General features: G+C 34.9%; 1 protein-coding gene across 2 annotated transcripts; it reads left to right on the top strand.

The window, feature by feature from the left end:
- The first annotated feature begins 8,526 nt into the window (after positions 1-8,526).
- Positions 8,527-14,300, top strand: LOC136223733 (probable ubiquitin receptor RAD23a). Of its 2 annotated transcripts, XM_066011876.1 has the most exons (12): positions 8,527-8,738; positions 9,007-9,168; positions 9,864-9,899; positions 9,987-10,054; positions 10,125-10,169; positions 12,550-12,727; positions 12,825-12,950; positions 13,032-13,103; positions 13,494-13,541; positions 13,638-13,747; positions 13,825-13,903; positions 13,997-14,300. In XM_066011876.1, the coding sequence occupies exons 1-12, from the start codon at positions 8,673-8,675 to the stop codon at positions 14,111-14,113; spliced, it is 1,107 nt and encodes a 368-aa protein (XP_065867948.1). In that variant the 5' UTR covers positions 8,527-8,672; the 3' UTR covers positions 14,114-14,300. The 2 variants fall into 2 exon arrangements, with proteins under 2 accessions (XP_065867948.1, XP_065867949.1); XM_066011877.1 differs by lacking the exon at positions 9,864-9,899.
- Positions 14,301-22,780: the final 8,480 nt, after the last annotated feature.

Here is a 22,780-nt window from a genome sequence, read left to right as displayed (position 1 = left end):
TGGATCATTTTGAATTGTTTTAGCCGTTGTGTCCAAAACGGCTCTTTTAGGGGACATCTTCTGGTCAACTTCAGACTGTTCCGACATTCCCTTCCTCTGTTTTCTTCAGGCGTCAGGTTTTGTCTTCTTGCATCAGACTTGTCTTTTTGTGCCAGTTGTCTTTTACCAATAATCCATTGACCCATGATTCTTGGAATTAGTCTTCTGTGTATTTTCGAGGCTTCAATTATTGGTGCAGAAGATTGGCAGACTTTGTCCTTTAGTGAACGGATCTTTCATGTTATCCTGACTGTTACTTAGCTTCATTCGTTATCTTCGAATGTTCAACTTCCATGCTGAGTTCCTTCTTAGCCAGCTTCGTTCTATTTGTATAATTCTGAAGGAGTCTTCTTAATTTAGTCAGCTTTGTTCTGGCAACTTTGAAGGAAGCTTCTGATGCTAAGTTCTACTCCACTCAGCTTCTGTTCTTTCATGCTGAGTTCCATTCAACTTAGCTTGGCTTATGCTGACTTTTGTCCTGTTTAACTTTATATACATTTTTGCACTCAATATTGAACAAACAGATTAGTATAATTAAATCAAAGCATTTAAATTTAATTGCCTCTTAATCATGGATGATTTTGTCAAATCAAAATCTTGTGGAAAGGTGTTTCAACAACATCATCCATTGGGTAAGGGGGTATCGGTGTATCAAGTACATACCCTTTCCTCTCGAACTTCAAAACAATTTTGAGGTTGCGATGCCAGTCGGTGAAGTTTGAACCATTCAATTTGTTATCGGTAAGAATGTTTTGTAGATTGGTGTTAGTCATGATTTTAAGAGTGTGTTTAATTAAACTTGAGAGTGAGAAGGAGTAAACGTATGTCATTCATTTGCTTAAAGTATATCAATCTAAAATTATAGGCCTTTTAGTTTATTTTAGATTGCTCCCACTATTTTGCCAAATTAATAGCCCTCCATATTAATTCGAAGAATTTCACAAATCCTTTAGTGAGCTAGGATCCTAACTCCTGAGATTTCGCCTTGAGTTTGCTCAACAAGCTAGTCTCATTCGTTAGGTAGATTCATGTAATCAATCACATCTTTAATGTGATTCCTAGGTTATTGGGTTACTAACCACATTAGTAACTAATATGCTATTCACATTAATCCCAACCATATTGCCCATTAGTTTATGACAACATGAGTTTGCTCATCCAATTATCATAATGTAATTTAAGTATTACCCCATATTCATGAAAAGTAATTTTCGATAATTCAGGTGTTACCGTAAGACCCCGAGCTTGAGTTTGCTCAACAACCCAAAGGCCCCCAGTACTGCCGGCTGAATTATAATATTAGGGAGGGGCAACCGATTTTAATAACTTGTTTATTTACTTAACTTTTTAATGAGGGATTTTATTTTAGGTCTCTTAATCTAACTTAGTCTTGATTTGCTTTAGCATACATCAGACACATACATTCACATAAATTGACGTTATGGACATATCATCTAAATTATTCCGTCGAGCCAGAGACGGAATAAAAGGGCAAACCTAAGGAAATACTAACTATTACATATTTCTCTTTAGGTCCTCCGTCTTCTCCATGGCACCTTGAAATTACATATTAATTTCTATACCACTAAAGAAAACTTCAATTGAATTGAAGGGAATTAGATGAGAGGAGAAATTACAATAGATAGTAGAAAGGCAGGACTCGCAGGCCCTATTTCAAAAATACCAAAAAACTAAGGCCCTGTTTGGTAAAGAGCGTTTTGGGATAAAAAGAGCGGTTTTGACCAATTTTAGAGGTTTGACCACTGAAACCGCTGATTGGAGTGTTTGGTGGAGAGAGGTTTGGGAGAGAGTTTTGGGATGAAAACGCTAATTTAGAAAAAGCTCTTAAAAGGAGTTTTTTCAATTAGCGTTTTGGAATATTAAAATTAATGGACTTCTTTAATCCTAATAGATAGACTCCCTTTTCTCCTACGCCAAAATTAATGCCCTTATTCGTCTTTTTGCACAAACTGCTATTATCAATCAGCTAATTTTTACCAAACAGGTCTACACAAACAGCTAGTCAAATCAGCTAACAGCTAATGTAATCAGCTAATAGCTAACAGCTAATTCTCAAACAGGGCCTAAAAGAGGGTCCAAATATGTCCATAACTCCAAACATGCATAGACTCAATTAAATAAATTTAATTGGTTGATTACATAACTATTTTATGTAATATTTAGGTTAATCACATTAACTTATTAAATTATCTTTATAGTTTCGTATCAATTATGCATGTCCCAATTATTTTGATTTCAATTCATTTAACATTTTGATTTACAAATTGGTAAAACAAACTTTTAAACAAATTTTCATTCGGTAATCAAAACAGAAAACTATCAATTTCTGAAACATATATATTCAAATATATATAAAAACCGATTTTCAACAATTTAAAATTCAAGTGGGTCTCGGGCCGGGCCCGAGAGTGGGCTGCTGCCGATTGGCAGCAGCCCTAGGACGGCTGAACCGCCGCTGCCTTGCGGCAGCGGCGGCGAGGCGCGACTCGAGCCGCTGTCGCAATTTTTTTGTTTTTTTATAATAATTTTAAATATATATATATCAGTTCTAAAACGGTTTTAAAACGATTTTCATAAAATAGGAAAAACTACAATAGATTTCCGTTTTATCTTTAGAATTAATAAAACTGATTTTATCAATCTAACTATAAAACTAATAGATTTTGTTATGATGATTATCAACCAAAATAATTAGGAACATTACGCATAATCTATTTTATTAACAATTAATTAAAACTTATTTATCTTTAGAATCAATTAATCAAAACAATTTGTTAATTAATCCTAACTATAAATATTTATTCAATCCTATTGAAAAACTTCTAAATTTTCATATATGAAATAACGGATTTAACGATGGCTCTGATACCACTGTTGGAAATTAGGCTAAGGTATAGCAGTGGAAATATAAATTTTTTAACCTATTTCCATTAACCCTAGGATCCGTTAATCGTTATTTCATATAAAGAGGGATAAGAAGAATTACCTTTTGATGATCAATCTACCGTTGTTAATGAAGTGCCCACAACTCTTCTCCGAGTTCCCAAGCATGAAATAAAACACGGGAAGATTAAGTTAGAATCAACCGTTGAATAGCAACCAAAATAGATTGCCTCTAATTAATCAACACAAGATCAAGGATAAAAGAAATAGATGAAATCAATTGATCGGAAGGAAGCCGTAGAAAATCTCGTCCTCGAACTCGGGGTCGAAAATTCTCTTTCTTTCTTTAGGGTAGGTTTCGAAAATCACTAGCCTTGGATTAGGGTTTAAGCATTTCAAAAATCACATAGTGGGGGGTATTTATAATCTCTTGTATCTAATCCCTAGTTAGATAGAATTAGGTTACTGAATGGGAATTCAATTCGGAATAGAATTCCTAATTATTATCTCATTATATATCTAACATATTAAGGATAATAATAATAACCTTATTGGATAATAATAGGAGTATTATAATCTAATTAAAACTCCTAACTTATTTATCTCTTAATTAATTTAATTCATAATCCTAATCTAATTAGGATTGATAAAAATCAAATTAATTATTCATGTACATACTACATGAATTTCGACCCCCCCCTTTGGTCCATGGGCCTTATTGGGCTCAATTGGGCTTCCATCAATTAATTAACATCTATCTCTCTTTTCGGTTCCAAGTCTTATGTGTGACCAATTAGGTTTCTATTACTACTGGCCGTATGCAACTATTAAATTAATTTTCAAAGAATTATATTTAATCTTTGCATAACGGAATGATGTACAGAGTATGTGATTAGCAAGTCCGTAATCATTCCCCCAGAGCCATAAGAAGACAGGTTGATTCTGTCGTTAACCTTTCCGTATTAGTTACAGTATAATTCGATCCTTTATCAACTACATCCTTGAACTGAATCTTATGACTATGGATGATGTCAAGTCACATATAGCAAGACGTTCGTTTTACTTGTACATGCCGAGTCAACTCAAATAGATAGGTTAAGTGAAATCTGTATTTCAAGTCTTAAGCTATCACCTTGCAAGGATTTAGAGTCGAGTCTTCCACAAGCGATCCTTGGATGTATCTCCCATTTATCGGGAGTGATAAATGCTCAATCCAATATATAACGATCCCGCAATCACTTCCTGTGATACCCAACGTCTACTGTTCACACCCTAGAGTCATCTCTGTTAAGGATCGTGTTACACCAGAGTCAAAGCGTCACATTCCGTAATCCAGAATACCAATTAATATTCCTTTGAGTCTGAGGATTAGTTATACCTATTAATACCAATGAGATGAACAGGTGACAAGGATGAATCTACCCATCCTGTTATCTCAAATCGGATCCCCAATCCCAATGAACTACTTTTCATCGGATCCATGTAACTGTCCAGATATCTGTATATATGAAGCTTGTGAGATCACCTTTTTGTCGGACAGAAGACATTGTTACATGCAAGTCTCAACATTGATATATCAATCCTAAACATATCACTTGACTTGGGGTGGTTTTAAGTTTATTAGTTTATTATAAAGTTTTGTCTCACTTCATGCTTGTATGAACACTTTATAATCACTTTAAACAAACTTACGGATTTCCTTTTATTAGACTTTATTTAGTGCTTAAAAGGGATTGCCTTTATATAGTTATAAAACATATATCTCATTAAAACAAATGATATAAAGAACAATTCATTTATATTAAGTTTGTATCCTAGAACAATTGTCTATAGGACACTAAACCCCAACAGTTATTCTACGAGTATACGGATCGGGGCAGACATTGTGATTCTTGGAAGCTGCTTTCATCTGTTGCGGTGAATTTCCTGCTCCAATGAAAGGTCATTGGCGACTTAAAATTGTATTTTAGATCAAGGCAAGAAGAAAGGTGGGCCAATTTTCCCTCCACTCGTGGAGCATTTTTGTATAGCTATGTCATCGCTCTTATTGTATGACCTATGCATGAGGGGGAGTCTGTTTACTTGGGATATGGGTAAAGGTAGACCATTGAGTTCGTGAAAATTTGGATCACTGTTTGGGTTCATCAAAATGGTGTAGGAGATTCGAACATTACATGCTTACTAATTTGGTCACAACATATTTAGATCATTCCCCAATTTTGCTGGTCTTAGAACATCAGCAGCCCATGAGGAAAGTTCTTAAATTTAGGTTCTAACAAGCATGGATTATGGAGCAAGGTTTCAAGAATCTTGTTAAATTGAGTTGGGTGAATTTTAGAAGCAGATCAATAATCTTCAAATTGTCTTCGTTCAACGAAGCGATGGATATATGGGGACACAATTTCAAGATAATGTTTTCATGTGCAAAATTACAGACTATAAGAAGACATTGTCCATATTAGCAGACTTGGAGGATCAAATGGCGGTGACTCGTTGTTTAGCAATAAAACACTGCTTAACCAATTACTGGAGTAGGAGGATCTACATTGGAGGCAGTATGCAAAAAAATCTGGCTAAAAGAATGTGATATCAATTCAAAGTTTTTTCATACTTGTGTCACTGTGAGAAGAAGGAAGAATACAATTGAAAGGCTTATGGATGAGAATCATGAGGAGCACTATGATGAGGTTAACAAAGCATGAAACGGTAAAGACCTATTTCTCCACACTATTCCTTTTGTCTCAAGTTGCTTCGTACAATATTATAAGTGTACTTTCTTGCTAAGCCTTTAGACTTGAAGAAAAAATGGATTGAAGATTTCATATTCAAATAGGTTGTGGAGGAAGAAAATTTAATGCCTTTATTTATTCTATTATGTAATTAGGATATAGTTTTATTTACGGTATGAACTTTATGTATGGATGACATATTTCTATTTTATTTTGTGTTTGGAAGATTTTTTTTTATCAAAATATGGTATGAATTTTATGATGAATATTATTTATGTATGAGACATTTTTATTTTTGTATTTTATATATACAATTGAAAAAATAAATACAGAAAATCTAAACTTAGTGGTTAGAAAATATTTTCCAAAACACGAAAAGTATTTTCCAGTGTTATTGCCAAACACAAGAAAATATTTTATTTCCGCACAATATTTTTCCTGCATAAAATTTTCCAGAATAAAATATTTTCCCCGAAACAAACATGCCTAATTGTCTTATTGAGGAATGTTTTGCTCCCACTCTAATGTTGATGCTACTATTTGGCTTATTTCTTCTTAATAAAAGTGTGTTTATTGCCTTTTTTAGACTTTCTTTATATTATGGGATAATGTTCCAAAATAGGCCTAAAGTTTTTGGAAAAGTACCAATTTAGACTCAACGTTCAAAATAGCACCAATATAGGCTTAACGTTTACAACATAATATCAATTTGGGCTTAACGTTTACAATATAGCATCAAAATAGCACCAATATAGGCTTAACGTTTACAAAATAATACAAATTTAAGCTTAACGTTTACAAAATATATACAATCTAAGCTAAACGTCACAATTAAATTAATCATATTATATTCTTTCCCTATTAACTTTACATGTTATCTTTTTATTTAGTTTATATTCTTATTTATTATAATACAATTAATTAGTATTCTTGCCCATTAAGATCTTATATTTGTTTTTCATTAATAATTCCATGACTACTAAATTTCATTGCTCTATGTTATCTTTTTATTTAGTTCTATATTCTTATTTATTATAATACAATTAATTAGTATTCTTGCCCATTAAGATCTTATATTTGTTTTTCATCAATAATTTCATGACTACTAAATTTCATTGCTCATGTAATATATGCAAACTAAAAGTAATTGAATATCATGGAATGGTTGATGAAAAACAAATATAAGTTTTTAATTGACAAAAATACTAATTAATTGTATTATAATAAATAAGAAAATAGAACTAAATAAAAAGATAACATGTAAAGTTAATAGGAAAAGAATATAATATGATTAATTTAAGGAAAAATAACAAAACTGGGTCAAATGGGAGGCTCATTTACATATTTAACCCATTTACTCATCCTACTACATATCTAGACTGATTTTGTGTGACTTTCTCATAATACCCCTAACCTTCCCACTTCCACCACTCGCGAACCGCCGCTCCCCTTATCTCCTTGGTTATGCGAAAAGTTGCTCCTAATGATTTCAAGACTTTCGATCTTCCTTTCTTCCTTTAAATTGCACGAAATCTGCACCATTTAGTCAAAATCACAATGAATTTCTCTTTTTTCTCTCTTCATCTCTTGATTCTGCAACTTCCCAACCATAGAAAACGAAGCCATGGTTTTTCATCTTCCTGTTCGTTGCTTGGTTTCTTTCTTCTTATTACCATTAAAGAAATGGTTTTTCTACGTTATTTCCTTCATTCTTTCCATATTATCATATTGTTATTGTCGCTTTTGGGGGTGAAAGGAGCGAAAAATGTAAGTATCTGTTTTTTCTTCTGCGTTTTCATGAATTCACTTCGCAATCGATGGTTTCGCGAAGCTTTGCGAAGAGAACGAGCCTGTAAAGTGACGATCTACTTCGTTAATTGATGATTCGCGAAGATATGCGAAGAGAAAGAGTCTGAAACGTATGGATCTACCTCGCGAATCGATTAGAATCCGTTGTTGTTTTCCATTTTTTGTTATATACCACTTCGCAAATTAGCTTCAAAACATATCCAGCATTCGCATATGCGAACTAAATTCATCAAGCAAAACAAACTTCAGCTTCGCAGGCTTCGCATATGCAAACTAAATTCATTAAGTAAATCCAAACATTAGCTTCGCAGGCTTCGCATATGATCGAATATGCGAAGTCAGACGGGATGGAGACAGACACGCGTAAATATTGAGGGTATTATGGGAACACGCAAAATCAGTCTAGATATGTAGTAGGTTGAGTAAATGGGTTAAATATGTAAATGGGCCTCCCATTTGACCCAGTTTTGTAATTTTCCCTTAATTTAATTGTGACGTTTAGCTTAAATTAGATATATTTTGTAAACATTAAGCTTAAATTCGTATTATTTTGTAAACGTTAAGTCTATATTGGTGCTATTTTGTACGTGAGACCTAAATTGATGTTATATTGTAAACGTTAAGTCTAAAGTGATATTATGTTGTAAACGTTAAGCCTATATTGGTGCTATTTTAAACGTCGAACCTAAATTGGTACTTACCCGAAAACCTTATGTCTATTTTGGTATCTTATCCCATATATTATTATAGATAGATAATAAATGGATTGAATCTCCTTTTTATTTGAACTTTGTAAAAGAATTGTAAATTTGTCAAAAATTCAATTGTAAGAAGTAAATTTGATGATGCTTTCATAAAAAAAAGTGAAAAAATAAAATAAAATGAGGATGCAACATACATACTATACTATCTAAAAGACAGAATGTATTAAATTTAAATTTAATTAACATTGGAATGAATAGATCGGAAGGAGGAGTACAACAGAAATGGAAAGTCTGTGGTAGGGTCACGTGTCCCAGTCTCCATATAAAATTGAAATTCCAACTCAGTTTTGCCTTTTTCGGTGTGCCCCTTTCATTCCTTTCAGCAGCACCGTTTTCTTCCTCTCTTTTATTTACAGAGTCAGAGCAGCCTCTCTAGGGTTTCTCCACCTTCTTCTCAACTCTTCCTTTTCTCCCCCCTTTCGCCGATATGAAGCTCACTGTCAAGACTCTTAAAGGCAGCCATTTTGAAATTAGGGTTCAGCCCACCGATACTGTGAGTTGCTTTTCTGTATTTCATTCATTATTTTCAATGACTCCATTATTATTCCCAATGCCTCACTTGATTTGATCTCTTTCTTCTCAAGTCTGTACAAATAGTATGTAAACGAGGGAAAATAAGTGTGGACCGACTAGTTTTCGAATTTTAATCGCGTCTTCGTCTCTCTAATGTCTGTTATCTTAGTAATTAATCCGCAAATCATAGCTCGTTTTGTTTTTCTATTTTTCTTTTTATGGTGTTTAATTGGAACATTTTGTTAAAGGTAATGGCTGTTAAGAAGAATATTGAAGACGCCCAAGGAAAAGACAATTACCCGTGCGGGCAGCAGTTATTGATATACAATGGGAAAGTATTGAAAGACGAGACTACTTTATCTCAAAATAATGTTACTGAAGATGGTTTTCTCGTGGTAATGCTTAGCAAGGTAATCTTTCTATACTGGCTTTGGTACCATTATGGTGGTTATCAATTTTGTTTTTTAAATGTTGTAGTGGCAGTGCAATTATTGGTTTGGCACATACGAATTCATGTGTTGTTGATGAAATGAATTTGTCAAAATTTAGCTTTCTCAAAGGTTTCTAAAATATTTGCTTGGATCCAGTCAGAATCATGTATTGACTTTGACTGAGGGTGTCCAATGGGCTAGGCTTAGGATCATGTTTAAAATCTAAGCCTGCCCCATATATATATATTTCATGTGCATGGATTATCAAATGATTTTTCTCAATATCAATTCATGTTACCTCTCATTGAAAGCATTTTACTCTCAGCTTATGATTATAATACTAAACCACTGCCCATTATCTATGGGCACAACTTAACAAAAGTAATGTTGATATGGTCGGTGCGCCGCGCCACCCACTTGGACAGAAACCAAGAGAATTGAGAGGAAATCTATAAAGGCTTTAATAATTAATCAATAAAATTAATTTAAGGTTTCATGTCAATTCTCTTGGTTTTTGTCTAAGTGGTTACTAGATTTGTTCTAGTCCTAACTATTTCTTTTTGTTAGGTTTGTGATTAAACTCACACCGTGCACCCTCTATATCAAATACTTGATCAATTTAAAAGTATTTGGTCCTTAACTTGTTTTTGCAATCATATTCTATTTATATACAGAATAAAGCTTCAGGAGCTGGGAGCTCGTCAGTCCAAGTAAATTAGTTCTCATTTTTATCTGTTCTTGGACAGCATATTTTTTCTATCTCTTTTGGTTAACCTACATGCTTTTGTTTGTAACAGCCAGTTTCCAGCACAGTAACATCTGTACCATCTTCAGATCCATCTCCACCAGTTGAAGTTAAAGCACCGTAAGTTTGAGTTGTCGTTGTTTGCTTTAATGTTTTACCATTAACTATATTGCTATCATATTTATTGCAGGATTTCAAGAAGTCAAACATCTGCTTCGAGCACAGTAACATCTACGTATGGCTCTGTCTTCTAGCATTATGCATCTTTTTGCATGTTAGGAATTCATATGAAAAAGGATATCTAGCCTTTGTTTGGGAGTTTGGCGGTTAATGGGGGTGAGAGTTAAAGAAGGTATTGGAAAGGAAAGGGAACTGATGGAAATGAAAGTTAAAAGTTAATCTTTTTTGGGAGTTCATAGAATGTAGATGAGGTTAAAAGTGGAAGGAAAGTTAAATTTACTCTGCAGAGATAAAATTTTTTTAATGAACTTTCCATTACTTCCATTAACCCCCAATTTGGAGGTTAAAGAAAGTAGACATTTAACTTCCATTAACCTTCATTTACTCTCCAAAAACAACTGCCAAACAAGGTTAATGTGATTTTTAACCTTCCATTACTCCAATTTACCTCTATTAACTCCCTCCCAAACAAGGGCTTAATCATGCATTCAAAATACAGTTCCTGCTTTTGGAATCTAGTCTCTTGCTGCATTCTGCATTAATTTTCTTGTACTGCTATTATTGGGAAGATGAATAAAATAAAATAGAAGTTTACTTTGAACGTGATGTTCTTGTAGATTGTTTTTTTAAGAGTAGAAAAATATATATATATATGTTTTGTATATATATATATATATGTTTTTTTTTCCTGTTAGATCTGCAGCTATATTTTTCTCTCGGAAACAACCTTGTCTAGTTGATATCTCTGTTTTTGTTTCATGCACTTCTCAAATCTCAAGTCTAGTGTAGAATACAACCTCACGCAAATTTCTAAGGTTGCTTAAAGCCTCTAAAACTGAGGAATCTAATTCTATTTAATTCAACTGCATGTTTAAAATCATGTTGTGGTGACGACCTAATTAACCTGTTTCAAAAAATTTGTAATCTGGCAGATTTGCTATCTGAGCAGAAGACGTTAGGATTTGATCCAATCATTTGAATAAAATTTAGGAGCATCATCAACTATTTTTGTTACTTGTAATTGGATTTATTTGCCTAGCTTATTTCTCTAATTAGCTTATTTGATTAGATTATAGTTCTGTTTTAATTACCTGTAGTCCTATTTAAGGGATAGCTTATTCTGAAATAGAATAAGCAAAAATTTCCAGAAAAATAATTTCAGACTATCATAGGGTTCTTTTGAACGAGCCCTATCTATTCATCAAAATAGGCCCACACTTTAGGAAAACTGGACAATCTTCCTAGGGATTTTAGGGCACAAGGTCCCATATCTTCCAAAGTTGGCTCATAACTACTTGGTATCAACGGAAGAGTCATAGAGGCATCTTGTACCTTGGAACAACAGTTTGGGGGAACTATTGGAGCTCCTACAAATGGAAATTGTAGAAGAATATCAATGAAAATTTGAGCAGTCTGCACATGCAAGATCCTTGAAAATTGACAAGTGGTAGAGATTTTTATTAGTTGATTAAATGAGGCTATGTAGTTGAGGTCAAAATTTGACAATCCACAGATTTAACTACTGCCGTGAGTCTCACGAGGCTGTATGAGCGATCAGTGATGAACAATGGGAGAGAGCGTCATGTCAGCAACCAAACCTCCTTGCATAAAAAACTAAATAAAGCTGAGATGGAGGAGAGAAGAGCTAAGCGTCTCTGCTACAACTATGATGACATTTATACTCCACAATGCTAGTGTAAACTATTGTTTTTGGTGGGAAGAAGAACTTCCATTTAGTCAGGGAAGGGGATAAGCAGTAATCCTACCTTTGCGCATGAGATCATGCCCATTTTTCATGGGGAGGGCCGGAGGGTAATGTTAGGCAATTAGGCTTAGTCTAGAGTCCATCCGTGTGTATCCCTGCTGGAGACCGATCTACCTGTAATTAGATTTATTTTGCTTAGCTTATTTTATTAAACTAAAATTCTATTTTACTTAGTTTATGTGATTATATTAGAATTCTGTTTAAGTTAGAATTGGCTATGTATATTTTCAGCTTGTAGTCAAGGTACAGATTATTATGAAAATAAACAAGGAAAATTTTCCAGAAAAGTAATTTCAGAGAACATACTGTTGTCTAGAAATGAGCCCTAGCTATTCATTAAAATAGGCAAACAAGGTAGGAAACTGTCAGAAGGTAGATTAGGGTACAAGGTCTCATAACATGATTCCAAACTCATTCCCGTTCCATCGTATACTCTAAAGATGTCTGTCGACTTTCTATGAATAAAATCGTTCTTTTACGTGCTAAGTTGTAAATACATAATTTGCATTTTTATATCTATTCTTTATTTTTATTTTAGCACACAATGTGTAGGTATTGTTGATGATGATCCTGTAAGTATATGATTCCTTGTCCTCTGTGATCATATGCAAAACAGCAATTTATGGTAGTATTGTAATTGGGATCTTAGAAGTGTTCATCTTTGTTGCAGTGCACAAACTGATACCTATGGTCAAGCTGCTTCAAATTTGGTTGCTGGTACTGATCTAGATCAGATTGTTCAACAAATAATGGATATGGGAGGTGGCAGCTGGGATAAAGAAACAGTCAATCGTGCTCTTCGAGCTGCCTACAACAATCCAGAAAGAGCAGTGGAATACTTGTACTCTGTATGTTGGTTCGGAATATTTTCTGATGCAAGCTTCAACTTGTGTTTTACATTTTAGCATATCTTTCATTCATTTATTTATATTGTTTGGTTCTCAGGGTATTCCAGAAACTGCAGAAGTTGCTGTCCCTGTGGCTCGTTTACCTGCTGGTCAAGCAACTGAAACTTTTACAGCTCCGGTATCTGGAGCACCAAATACATCTCCCTTGAATATGTTTCCTCAGGTTTTACTTAAACTTTTAAGAGGACTTCCATGATTTCTTGCATATATTTAGTGTCTTATTTAGTTATGTAAAACTTTGCAGGAAGCACTTTCTGCTAGTGCTGGTGGCGGCGAAGGAATTGGATCCCTCGATTTTCTTAGAAACAATTCACAGGTGCGGTTTCTAATCAGCATTTCAGCTGTCCAAGATTTGAACAAATAAAAATCATGCTCCATGCCAACACCCGTTTCACTTTGTGCAAGTATCTCATTTTTCTTTTATCAACTCCTGACCTTGCACCTTCTAGCTCGAGGGGTGAGAAAAAATAAATAGCCTATTATGTCAAAGGTGAAACTGAGAACTTATGTTAGATAAGCAAATTGCCAGTTTGTGATGAACAAATTTAAGTGCACAGCTTCGGAGTCTTAAACCTTAAAGTTTAGTTTAATATCTGCTGCTCAATCTCGAATCGTATTTGATCCATTTTAACACAATGCATATTGAAATTGAAGTTGTATGGTAGCTGTAACCTTTTATTTTTCTTTTTTCTCCCCCAACTTTTAGTTTCAAACATTGCGGTCAATGGTCCAAGCCAATCCTCAAATTTTACAGGTTAGTATGTATGGTTACTATATTTTTGTTATCGTCACAATCATTTGTCTTTTTCTTTTTATCAAGGAATTTACTATCTTGCTGCTTTGATTACAGCCGATGCTTCAGGAGCTTGGAAAGCAAAATCCAAATCTGTTAAGAATGATTCAAGAACATCATACAGAATTTCTTCATTTATTAAATGAGCCTGTCGAAGGTTCTGAAGGGTGAGAGCTATATTTGTGCATTTTCTAAATAGTTTGACTATGGCAACGCAAAATGACCCATTTGTTACTTATTTCAGGGATTTATTTGATCAGGGTGATGCAGAGATGCATCATTCTGTTCACGTGACCCCTGACGAACAGGAGGCTATTGACCGGGTATGACATTGTTGATTATTATATATATTTACTTGTTCACTGTGAATATAATTTTCATTTAAATCTTATAAATTATGTTTTTCATATTTATAGCTTCAGGCAATGGGATTTGATAGAGCCCATGTGATTGAGGCTTTTTTGGCTTGCGATCGCAATGAGGAGTTGGCAGCTAACTACCTATTGGAAAATGGCGGAGAGTTTGAGGATTGAGCCGAGGAACCTTACCTTACCTGATTGGATCCATAGGTTTTTTCTTATTTTTATTTATTTATTTTTGTTAATTATTCTATAGATGGATTTGTTGTCATCAGCAACGTTGGCAATGTTTAAATTACATTTCTTTGTAAAACCTGAAGACGAATCCTTGAAAAAAGTAATTTTGAGATGCTTTGTTTGATATAGGTGCCACGTCGAATCATGACCTCTATTCTGAAATTACAAATGAAGGTTATTTGGGTATTAATATGGTCTTTCAACCTTCTATAAAAAAAAATATGGTCTTTCAACCTGGAATTTTGGGATCAAATTGGTCTGAAATGATACGTGTTGACATATTTTTTACATGTCTTTTTTTTTTTTTTTTTTTTTTAATGTTGATAGTGTCATTTCTTACCAATTAAAGTGCCAAGGCCATTGATCAAACTAATATTTGAACTTCAAAGCGGGCAAACGAATTAGTTGTATGATTTTGCATTGTTAATTCCAAAATTAAGATTGAATATTAATTTTCGACTTGGTATTTGGTGTTAAATTAGTCTAAAATAATGTGACATCTTATAAAGCTCCTTTTTTAAGGGTCAAATTGATATTTAAATTTAATTTTAGATCAAATTAATTCTTCAGGGATCAAACTGACCTTTTATGATCCAATATAATATCTTAAAAGTATCTTGATTTGTACTTCGGTCATATATATATATATATATATATATATTGGGTTAATTACAAAAATGGATCAAATGGGAGGTCTATTTACATTTTTAACCCATTTACTCAACTTACTACCTATCTAGACTGATTTTGTGTGACTTTCCATAATACCCTCAATATTTACGCGCGTCTTGCCCTCTCCCGTCTGACTTTGCAGATTTCATATTATGCGAAGCCTGCGAAGCTAAATGTTTGAGTTTATTTGATGAAATTCGCATATGCGAAGCTAAAGTTTGGTTTACTTGATGAATTTAATTCCCATATGCGAAGTCTGGATGTGTTTTGTAGCTTATTCGCGAAGTGGTATATAACAAAATATGACAAACAACAACGGATTCTAACATTAAAATCATGACATTATCAAAATTTACAACAAGATTGTCACAATAACAACATTAAAATCATAACATTATCAAAATTTACAACAAGATTGCCACAATAACAACATTAAAATCATAACATTATCAAAATTTACAACAAGATTGCCATAATAAACTCCTAACAAAGCACTTCAAAGTGAACCTAACTAATCTGATACCAATTTTGAAGCGGATGAGTAATCTTGGTGTGCACCGTGAGACACATCCATCCCAAAAGGTCTGGACTTCCACTTCTTATCCCAAAAGGTCTGTAGTTAGGTTCACTTTGAAGTGCTTTGTTGGGATGGACGTGTCCCATGGTGCACACCAAGATTGGCACAATCTCTCCTAACCAACTATTTTAGGAGTGAATGTGCCAATCTTGAGGGAAGTTAATCCCTATACAGGAAGGAAAGTCATCTCCCCTGCGGCCTAGTACGCCGCCTTCCAGAAAGGGATGTTACGTATTCAACCACCTTCAGAAAAAATTAATCGTGTTAGGCAAGGAAAAAGACGATTTTGACTTCGCGAAATGAGGATTAGCGAAGCATGCGAATGTAAATGTGCAGGGAAAGAGGTGATAACGATGTTTTCGTGAGGTATGCGAGGTCTGAAACGTGACGATCTACGTCGCATATCAATGCTTTCGCGAAGTCTACGAGTCAAATCATGAACTTTTCAACTTGTAGACTTCGCGAAATAACCGATTCGCGAAGTAGATCCACACCTTTCAGGCTCTTTCTCTTCGCAGATCTTCCCAAAATCATAGATTCACGAAGTAGATCGTCACGTTTCAGGCTCTTTCTCTTTGCAAAGTTTCGCGAAATCATCGATTCACGAAGTGTATTCATGAAAAAACGCAGAAAAAACAACAGATACTTACATTTTTCGCGCCTTTGACCCTTAAAAGCGACAATAACAATATGATAAACTGGGAAATAACGTAGAATAACCATTTCTTTGATGGTAACAAGAAGAAAGAAACCAAGTAACGAACAGGAAGATGAAGAACCATGGCTTCGTTTTCTAGAATTAGGAAGTTACAGAATCAAGAGATGAAGAGAGGAAAAAGAGAAATTCATTGTGATTTGGCGAAATGGTGCAGATTTCGTGCAATTTAAAGGAAGAAAGGAAGATCAAAAGTCTTGAAATCATTAATGGAGGAGCCAACTTTTTGCGTAACCAAGGAGATGGGGGGAGCGTCCGTTCGCGTTGTGGTGGGAAGTGGGAAGGTTAGGGGTATTATGGAAAAGTCACACAAAATCAGTCTAGATATGTAGTAGGTTGAGTAAATGGGTTAAATATGTAAATGAGTCTTCCATTTGACCTAGTTTTGTAATTTTTCCTATATTTTGAGAGTAGTGGATGGTAATTTCTTAAACTGGTGCACTTCACTTTTGTTTTGCCAAACGTCAACGGATTTGATTGCATGCCCAGCACAGAAGTCACCTTAATATTATTTGTTCCGGTGGTAGTATCAGTCTTCTGAGTTGAGGACTAATTGAAGTTTTCATTGGATTATATTTGGCTATTCAAATTTCTTATACAACTAATTATGAGTTAGGAAGCAAATACACTCTTTTTATCGACAGGATCTAATCATTCTAATATTGGCGACTTGTCTAACAAAGTATATAGACTTATATTGTGTGGGCTATATGATACCAAATCAGAGAATTCATCATGTGCTTTGTTTGATTGCAGTTCGTGGTTCAAATAGCCTAATCTGTTATGCAACAGTGACTTCTACTTTTTAGGGGAAACATTGGGTCTTTGAATAGCTTTTTTAAGGAAAAATAGTGTGGCTTGAAAATATGAGCGAAGAGATAAAATAACATGTACAATTGCTAAAATTGCTTTCTCGATTGTAGAATATCGTGCAATATTGCATTGAGATAACAAATGGGGAGAATTTGGATCCTCGGTACGAGTTAATACTATTGTCATTGTCTCTTCGGCTACTGTAAAGTACACATTGAGAATGTTGCTCACTTGGGGGTTGTCGGCAAAGGAAGGCTAATTAACAAAATTTTGATGGCCTCAAAAGCTTCTTAGCAGTTTATGTCCCAATGCAAAGGATGATCCTATTTCAGATGTTTGTAGAATGGAAGGCATCACTATGTCGGATAAGAAATAAAGCGTCCTAAATCAATAAGTTTGGCCTTAGGCGATGTTGAAGACAACATGAACTTTGTCAGAATTCGGCTCAATCAATAGATACCACATACCCCCAAAAAATTTAGGATCAAATACCAAACATACACATTTTCGGGTTAAATTTCAACTAATATTTTCTTAAATATGACGAAAGCATTTGCCACATCTCCAGGGCGATCTTCTCGCGTGCTCATTACAACTGTATCATCCACATAGACTTGCATATTACTTTTGATGTGCTCTTTGAACATCTTGTTGATAATTTGTCGATAAGTGGCACCATCAGGTTTTAGAAATGTTATTATGGTGACAAAATGTTCCCTCATGGATAATAAAATAGGTCTTTTTGGCATCATCAGGATGCATGTGAATTTGTTGGTAACTTGTTATGGCATTGAAAATAGATATACTTTTGTGACTAGTTGTCTGATCAACAAGCTGATCAATGTTAGACAGAAAATAACAATCTTCATGACATTTTTTTTATTAAGATCGGTGAAATTTACGCACACAGTACGTTTTGTTATTTTTTTAATAAGAACTACATTAAAAAGCTAGTTTGGGTAATACAATTCTATAATAAGCCATGCAACGAGCAATTTGTCTATCTCTGATTTGATTGCCATTTGTTCCCCTCGAGAGTGAATGTGTTCTTTTTTGTTTAACTGACACCTGAGACTGTTCAATATTACATGACGAGACCCCAATTATGCCAAATCTAGTCCAAGCAAATACATCATCATGTTGAGCCTGAGTATTCTTGATATCATCAGCCAAAGTGGGGGAACAACATTTTGAGCTGCAAGGCGTGGTTGTCATTGAAGAAGAAAAAAACTAATGGCTCTAGCGATTGTGGAGTGTATCCGCACATGTAGTCCTACACTTGTAAAGTATTCGTCATCAATGCAGACGAAGAGGTATTAATGAATGCCCAATGTATCTCCTTGGCCAATTTTCGATTTCCAAAAACAGTTATTGAGGCCTACACATTAGGAAGCAAAATGTGAGACTACTGATGTTGCTAGTGGCTTTTACGGCTAAAATCAAAGGCCACCCCATAATGGCATTGTAAGTAAAAATAATATCAACCACCACAAACTCATTTTTCACCTTAATCCTTCGTGGCTTTTCCTTGAAGATGATTAACAGTGTGATGAGTCGTAATAGTGAAACTTCAATACGACAGACTGATTAAGGGAAAAGTTCCCTCCCATAACCACTTTTTTTTATATTTTTTTTTATCTCTAATGATGCTGTTTAGAATATACGAGAATCACTAAGTTACGTGCATCGACAAGGATTCAATATACTTTAAAGTTGGTAATCACTAACGAGTCAACCAAAAATTCATTGTGGGGTGTTCGAAATGGTGCGTGCACTATAAGGGATTCTCCAGCCAAGCCTTTTATATTTTTATGGTGACTAGAGCTTTCAGTAAAAGTGGGTGCACCTTCTAGGGTTGATATCGAACACATTTAGGCTCATCGTGGCAATGGGTCTGCTCCATGTTGTGACGATCATTATCTTGTCGTGTCTTTGGTTTTGGACTTGGGCTCGGTTGAGCAGCCTATTGACTTCTTGAGAGAATTGTTTACATTCATGTGTAGCATGACCATTTTTATTTTAGAACTTGTATACTTGTATTTTGTAGGAACTTGCTATAGGGATTGTTCGGTTCTCGATGGCATGTAAAATCTGTTGCTTCTAGAGGAACGATCATGGCTTTGAATAAGAGCTAATAGACGAGGATTTTCAGAATAGTGAAGTTCCTTGCTAGGGAGGCGTCATGGTCTGTAATTGTCATATTATGCTCATTTTGTGTCATCTCTTTTGGTTGGATATGGGAGTGGTACATCACCGTGTCGAGCACTATAGTCTGTGTAATCAATTATTTGTTTACCCTTATCTTCGCTAGCTTGGTCTCTTCGGCCTTTTTCCTTTTCGCATTCCATATAATCCATATGACTTTTGTTATTATCTGACAAAGCTTTGTCCAATTTCCATCAACTCTTCAAAGGTGCGAGGAGGATCTGTATAACATTTGTTTCGCAGTGGTTCACAATTAGTTCCACGGGCTTAACTCGTGATGAAATTTTATGGAAACGAGCTAGAAAATCCCACAAACAATTTAGTTTTACATTGTTGAACATTGTTTAGATTTGAATCCTCTTATCTTTGGCAACGCCCACAAACCTGACAATGGCAAATCATTGAGTAGGTCGAAAGATTCGATCGATTCAGCCTCTAGCCCCTTGTACCATTCATGTGCCACCCCTACCAATGCCATTGGGAAGACTTTGCATATAAAGTAATCATCTTTGGAGTATAGTTTGATCATAATCATAAATGTAGCACAATTTTCATTAGGATCTTCCACGCACGTATAGGCGAGAAGCTTAGGTTTTTTCCAGGTAGGAGGAAAATTCGATTGGATGATTCACTACATCAGAGGTGTTTTTCTTGAGACCTGATATATGACAACTCCACCCAATTTTTTTTTGTCTACAAATATCTAAAAATTTGCTTCTCATATATCATTATCCTCGGTAAAAATCTTTTTTTATGCTTTTGAAACTTGGGGAATGGTTATAACCGCATTCCTATCGGTAACCAATTGGGGCTGAATTCCAGTAGACATTCCATCATTATGCTAAGCCATTCAGACTTCATCTGTAGGATGCCGATCAAGTATTTGTGGAGTTTTTCTCCTGAGGAATGCCTAGAGCTTTCGATTATCATCCTGAATCACCTTTGGGGCTCGATTATCTATCTTTATGCCTCCACATATTAGCATTGGGTGGCTGGGAAACTTCGAAAGGTCTTAATCAGTATCACTGGATTTGTGATGTCTGGGTCATTTTCACCTGTAATATGTATGGTGTCGTCAAACTCGTTGTTCAACGAAGTGCCATCCTTTTTTTTTTAATAACTTTAGTATTTTTTATCACTTGTTTCATGCATGTAGGTCCCAATAGGAGGAGGATTTCCCCATCATGATTATGTGTTTTTATACTTTTTTTAGGAGATGAACTCAACTTTTCTATTTGATCCACGCTCACCGCACCAAATGATGACGAATCAATAATTTTGAATGATCTGTTGCGATGAGAACTTTTGACCTAGACTAAGGATGGTCACTTGAACACACTTCGAAGATTAAGTTAAGTAAATATGCATACAAGTCTAGAGAGATAGGTTGTATATTATGAACATCATATCCCCTTGAAGAGAACTTAAACCTTCTATTGATAAGTTATGGAGGAGTGTTGAAGGTCTAAAATACCATTGGAGGCATTTATTTAGTCTAATGTGGCCTGAGCCATATAAATCTTCGTGAAAAAAGTGCCCATGGTCATTCAAGTTTGGCCATTGTCACAACATGATCATAAAACTTTAAAATGTGACAATAAAGTCATTGAAGTTTTGCTCTGGCCACAATAAATTCATAATAACCGATTTAGTGTCCACGTAATCCCATAAATCTTCTATTGGGTTGTTGGGTTCTTACTTGGCTCCTCGACCAATTATGGATAAGGACACGTTTGGTATTGATGTTTTTGTTAGCTATTTGCTATTGCTGATAGGTAGTAGAGTGAGATTAGATGTTTAGACACATCTCAATTAAAACTTCTGCATAGTGTTTTTGAGAAAGACATGCTCTCATTTGCAACAAAAGGATTGAACACCATGACACATGAATTTTATACCATGTTTACTTTACGACCATGAGATGGAAAAGTATTATACATAATGGATCTCGACTTTTTCTAATGTGAGACTCACAACCCGAAACCATGGTTTCTTTCCCTTTATCTATCCTTAGGACCCCGAACTCATTTTGAAATTACGATATGGTCTTGCTTATCTTGGAAGGAAACACCTAAAGGTCGTGAGATAATTCGTACTGTAAAAGGACCCGATCATTTAAGTGAATTAAATCATGATGGAAGGAACCGAGCAGGAGGGAAATAACTCCATTTGATGAAATCTAAGAGTTTTGTATTTGTCATTAGTCAGAAATTTATGCATTTTTGCATATTTGTGAAAATATAAAATTGTAAATGAGATCATTAGAAGTACATGTGGATGTGAGATTGATTCTAGGAGAAGGCATCACATCTGAAGCTGCACATTTTCAAACGTGAATGCTATATATCTCCAACGAGTGTATAGTTCCGAGTTTGACACTTGTTTATCGAGCCATTATATGTCTCTAATGAGTATATAACACTAGAACACTCGAGTGTATGTCGGTCGTACGAGCTATTTACGAGTTCACGAGTATGAAAATGATTGAGAAAGAGATTGGGAATGAGAGGCAAAAGGAGATAGCAACGAGCTCCATTGGAAAATAAGGAATGAGTTCAGTTATATGCAAGTGGGGGGATGTTAGAATTATATTCGTTAATGGATAGAATATTAGGGTCTGCCCATTAATGGACATGGCCAGATTCTTATAAGGAGTGATTAGGGTTGCACCCTAATTACTACCTATATTTAAGGATTAGCGTAGTAGCTTATTGTTGTTGAAACACATTTCCACATGATTTTGATTTGACAAAATTATTCCCATGATTAAAACAATTAAATCTAAGTGCTTTGATTTAATTGTACTAATGAGTTTGTTCAATGTTGAGTAAGTTAACTAACGAGAACATGAACTGAAAGTCTATAAAAGAAAGACAGAACAAAGTCAGCATAAGCAAGTCAAACTACAGAAGCTGAGTAAGAACGCAACTCAGCTTTAAGAAAAGAAATGTCTTCTTCAGAAAAGCTTGAAGGCGAAGCCGCTGAGTCAAGCTGAGTAATAATCAAGTCAGCGTCAATAATCCGTCAACTTGGCAGACAAGGTCTGACACAAATCAGAAGTCTTGGAAATCCGTATTAAGGACCTTTTTGAGACGCATGGACCATCTGGCTTTTGGCAAGAAGACAAACCTGGTGCAAGAAGACAAACCTGGCGAAAGAAGACAAATCTGGCAAACCTGGCGTCTGGTAAAAACAGAAGACAGGATTGACCTGCAGCTCTGGAAGCTGACCACGTGATGACGAAGAAGACCGTTCTTCCCACAACGGCTATGTCAGAATTCAAATCATTGGCACCCCAAAGATTGCTATAAATAGGCCAAATCATCACTTGGATAAAAAAGACATATACAAGAGATATACATACAGACAAGCAAAATCTTCACGAAGTGATAATCCAAAATAGAAGATGTCTGAATAGAAAAAGCAAGCTCTTACACCAACCTCCAATCATTGTGTAAAAGTCTAGATTGATTCTGTCATCTAAAGTGTTCTTTGTTGTATTAAGAACAATTTCTTATCATTTGTAAAAGGTTAGAAGAGTGAAGCTGAGTACTCGGTTATAGTACTCAGTGGTAGAGAGAAGCTGAGTACTCGGTTATAGTATTCAGTGGTAGATAGGATT

Source organism: Euphorbia lathyris, chromosome 3 (assembly GCF_963576675.1).
Source record: "Euphorbia lathyris chromosome 3, ddEupLath1.1, whole genome shotgun sequence".
In the NCBI taxonomy this organism is placed as follows: domain Eukaryota; kingdom Viridiplantae; phylum Streptophyta; class Magnoliopsida; order Malpighiales; family Euphorbiaceae; genus Euphorbia; species Euphorbia lathyris.
Note: the sequence above shows the minus strand (reverse complement) of the source record. Positions and strands in the feature narration are given on the sequence as shown.

Excerpts from the sequence above, each read along its gene's own strand:
- LOC136223733 (XM_066011876.1), top strand. The coding sequence starts at position 8,673 with ATGAAGCTCACTGTCAAGACTCTTAAAGGCAGCCATTTTGAAATTAGG. Across the intron at positions 9,169-9,863 it reads TCGTGGTAATGCTTAGCAAG|AATAAAGCTTCAGGAGCTGG; the intron begins GTAATCTTTCTA and ends ATTTATATACAG. Across the intron at positions 13,542-13,637 it reads CCAATCCTCAAATTTTACAG|CCGATGCTTCAGGAGCTTGG; the intron begins GTTAGTATGTAT and ends CTTTGATTACAG.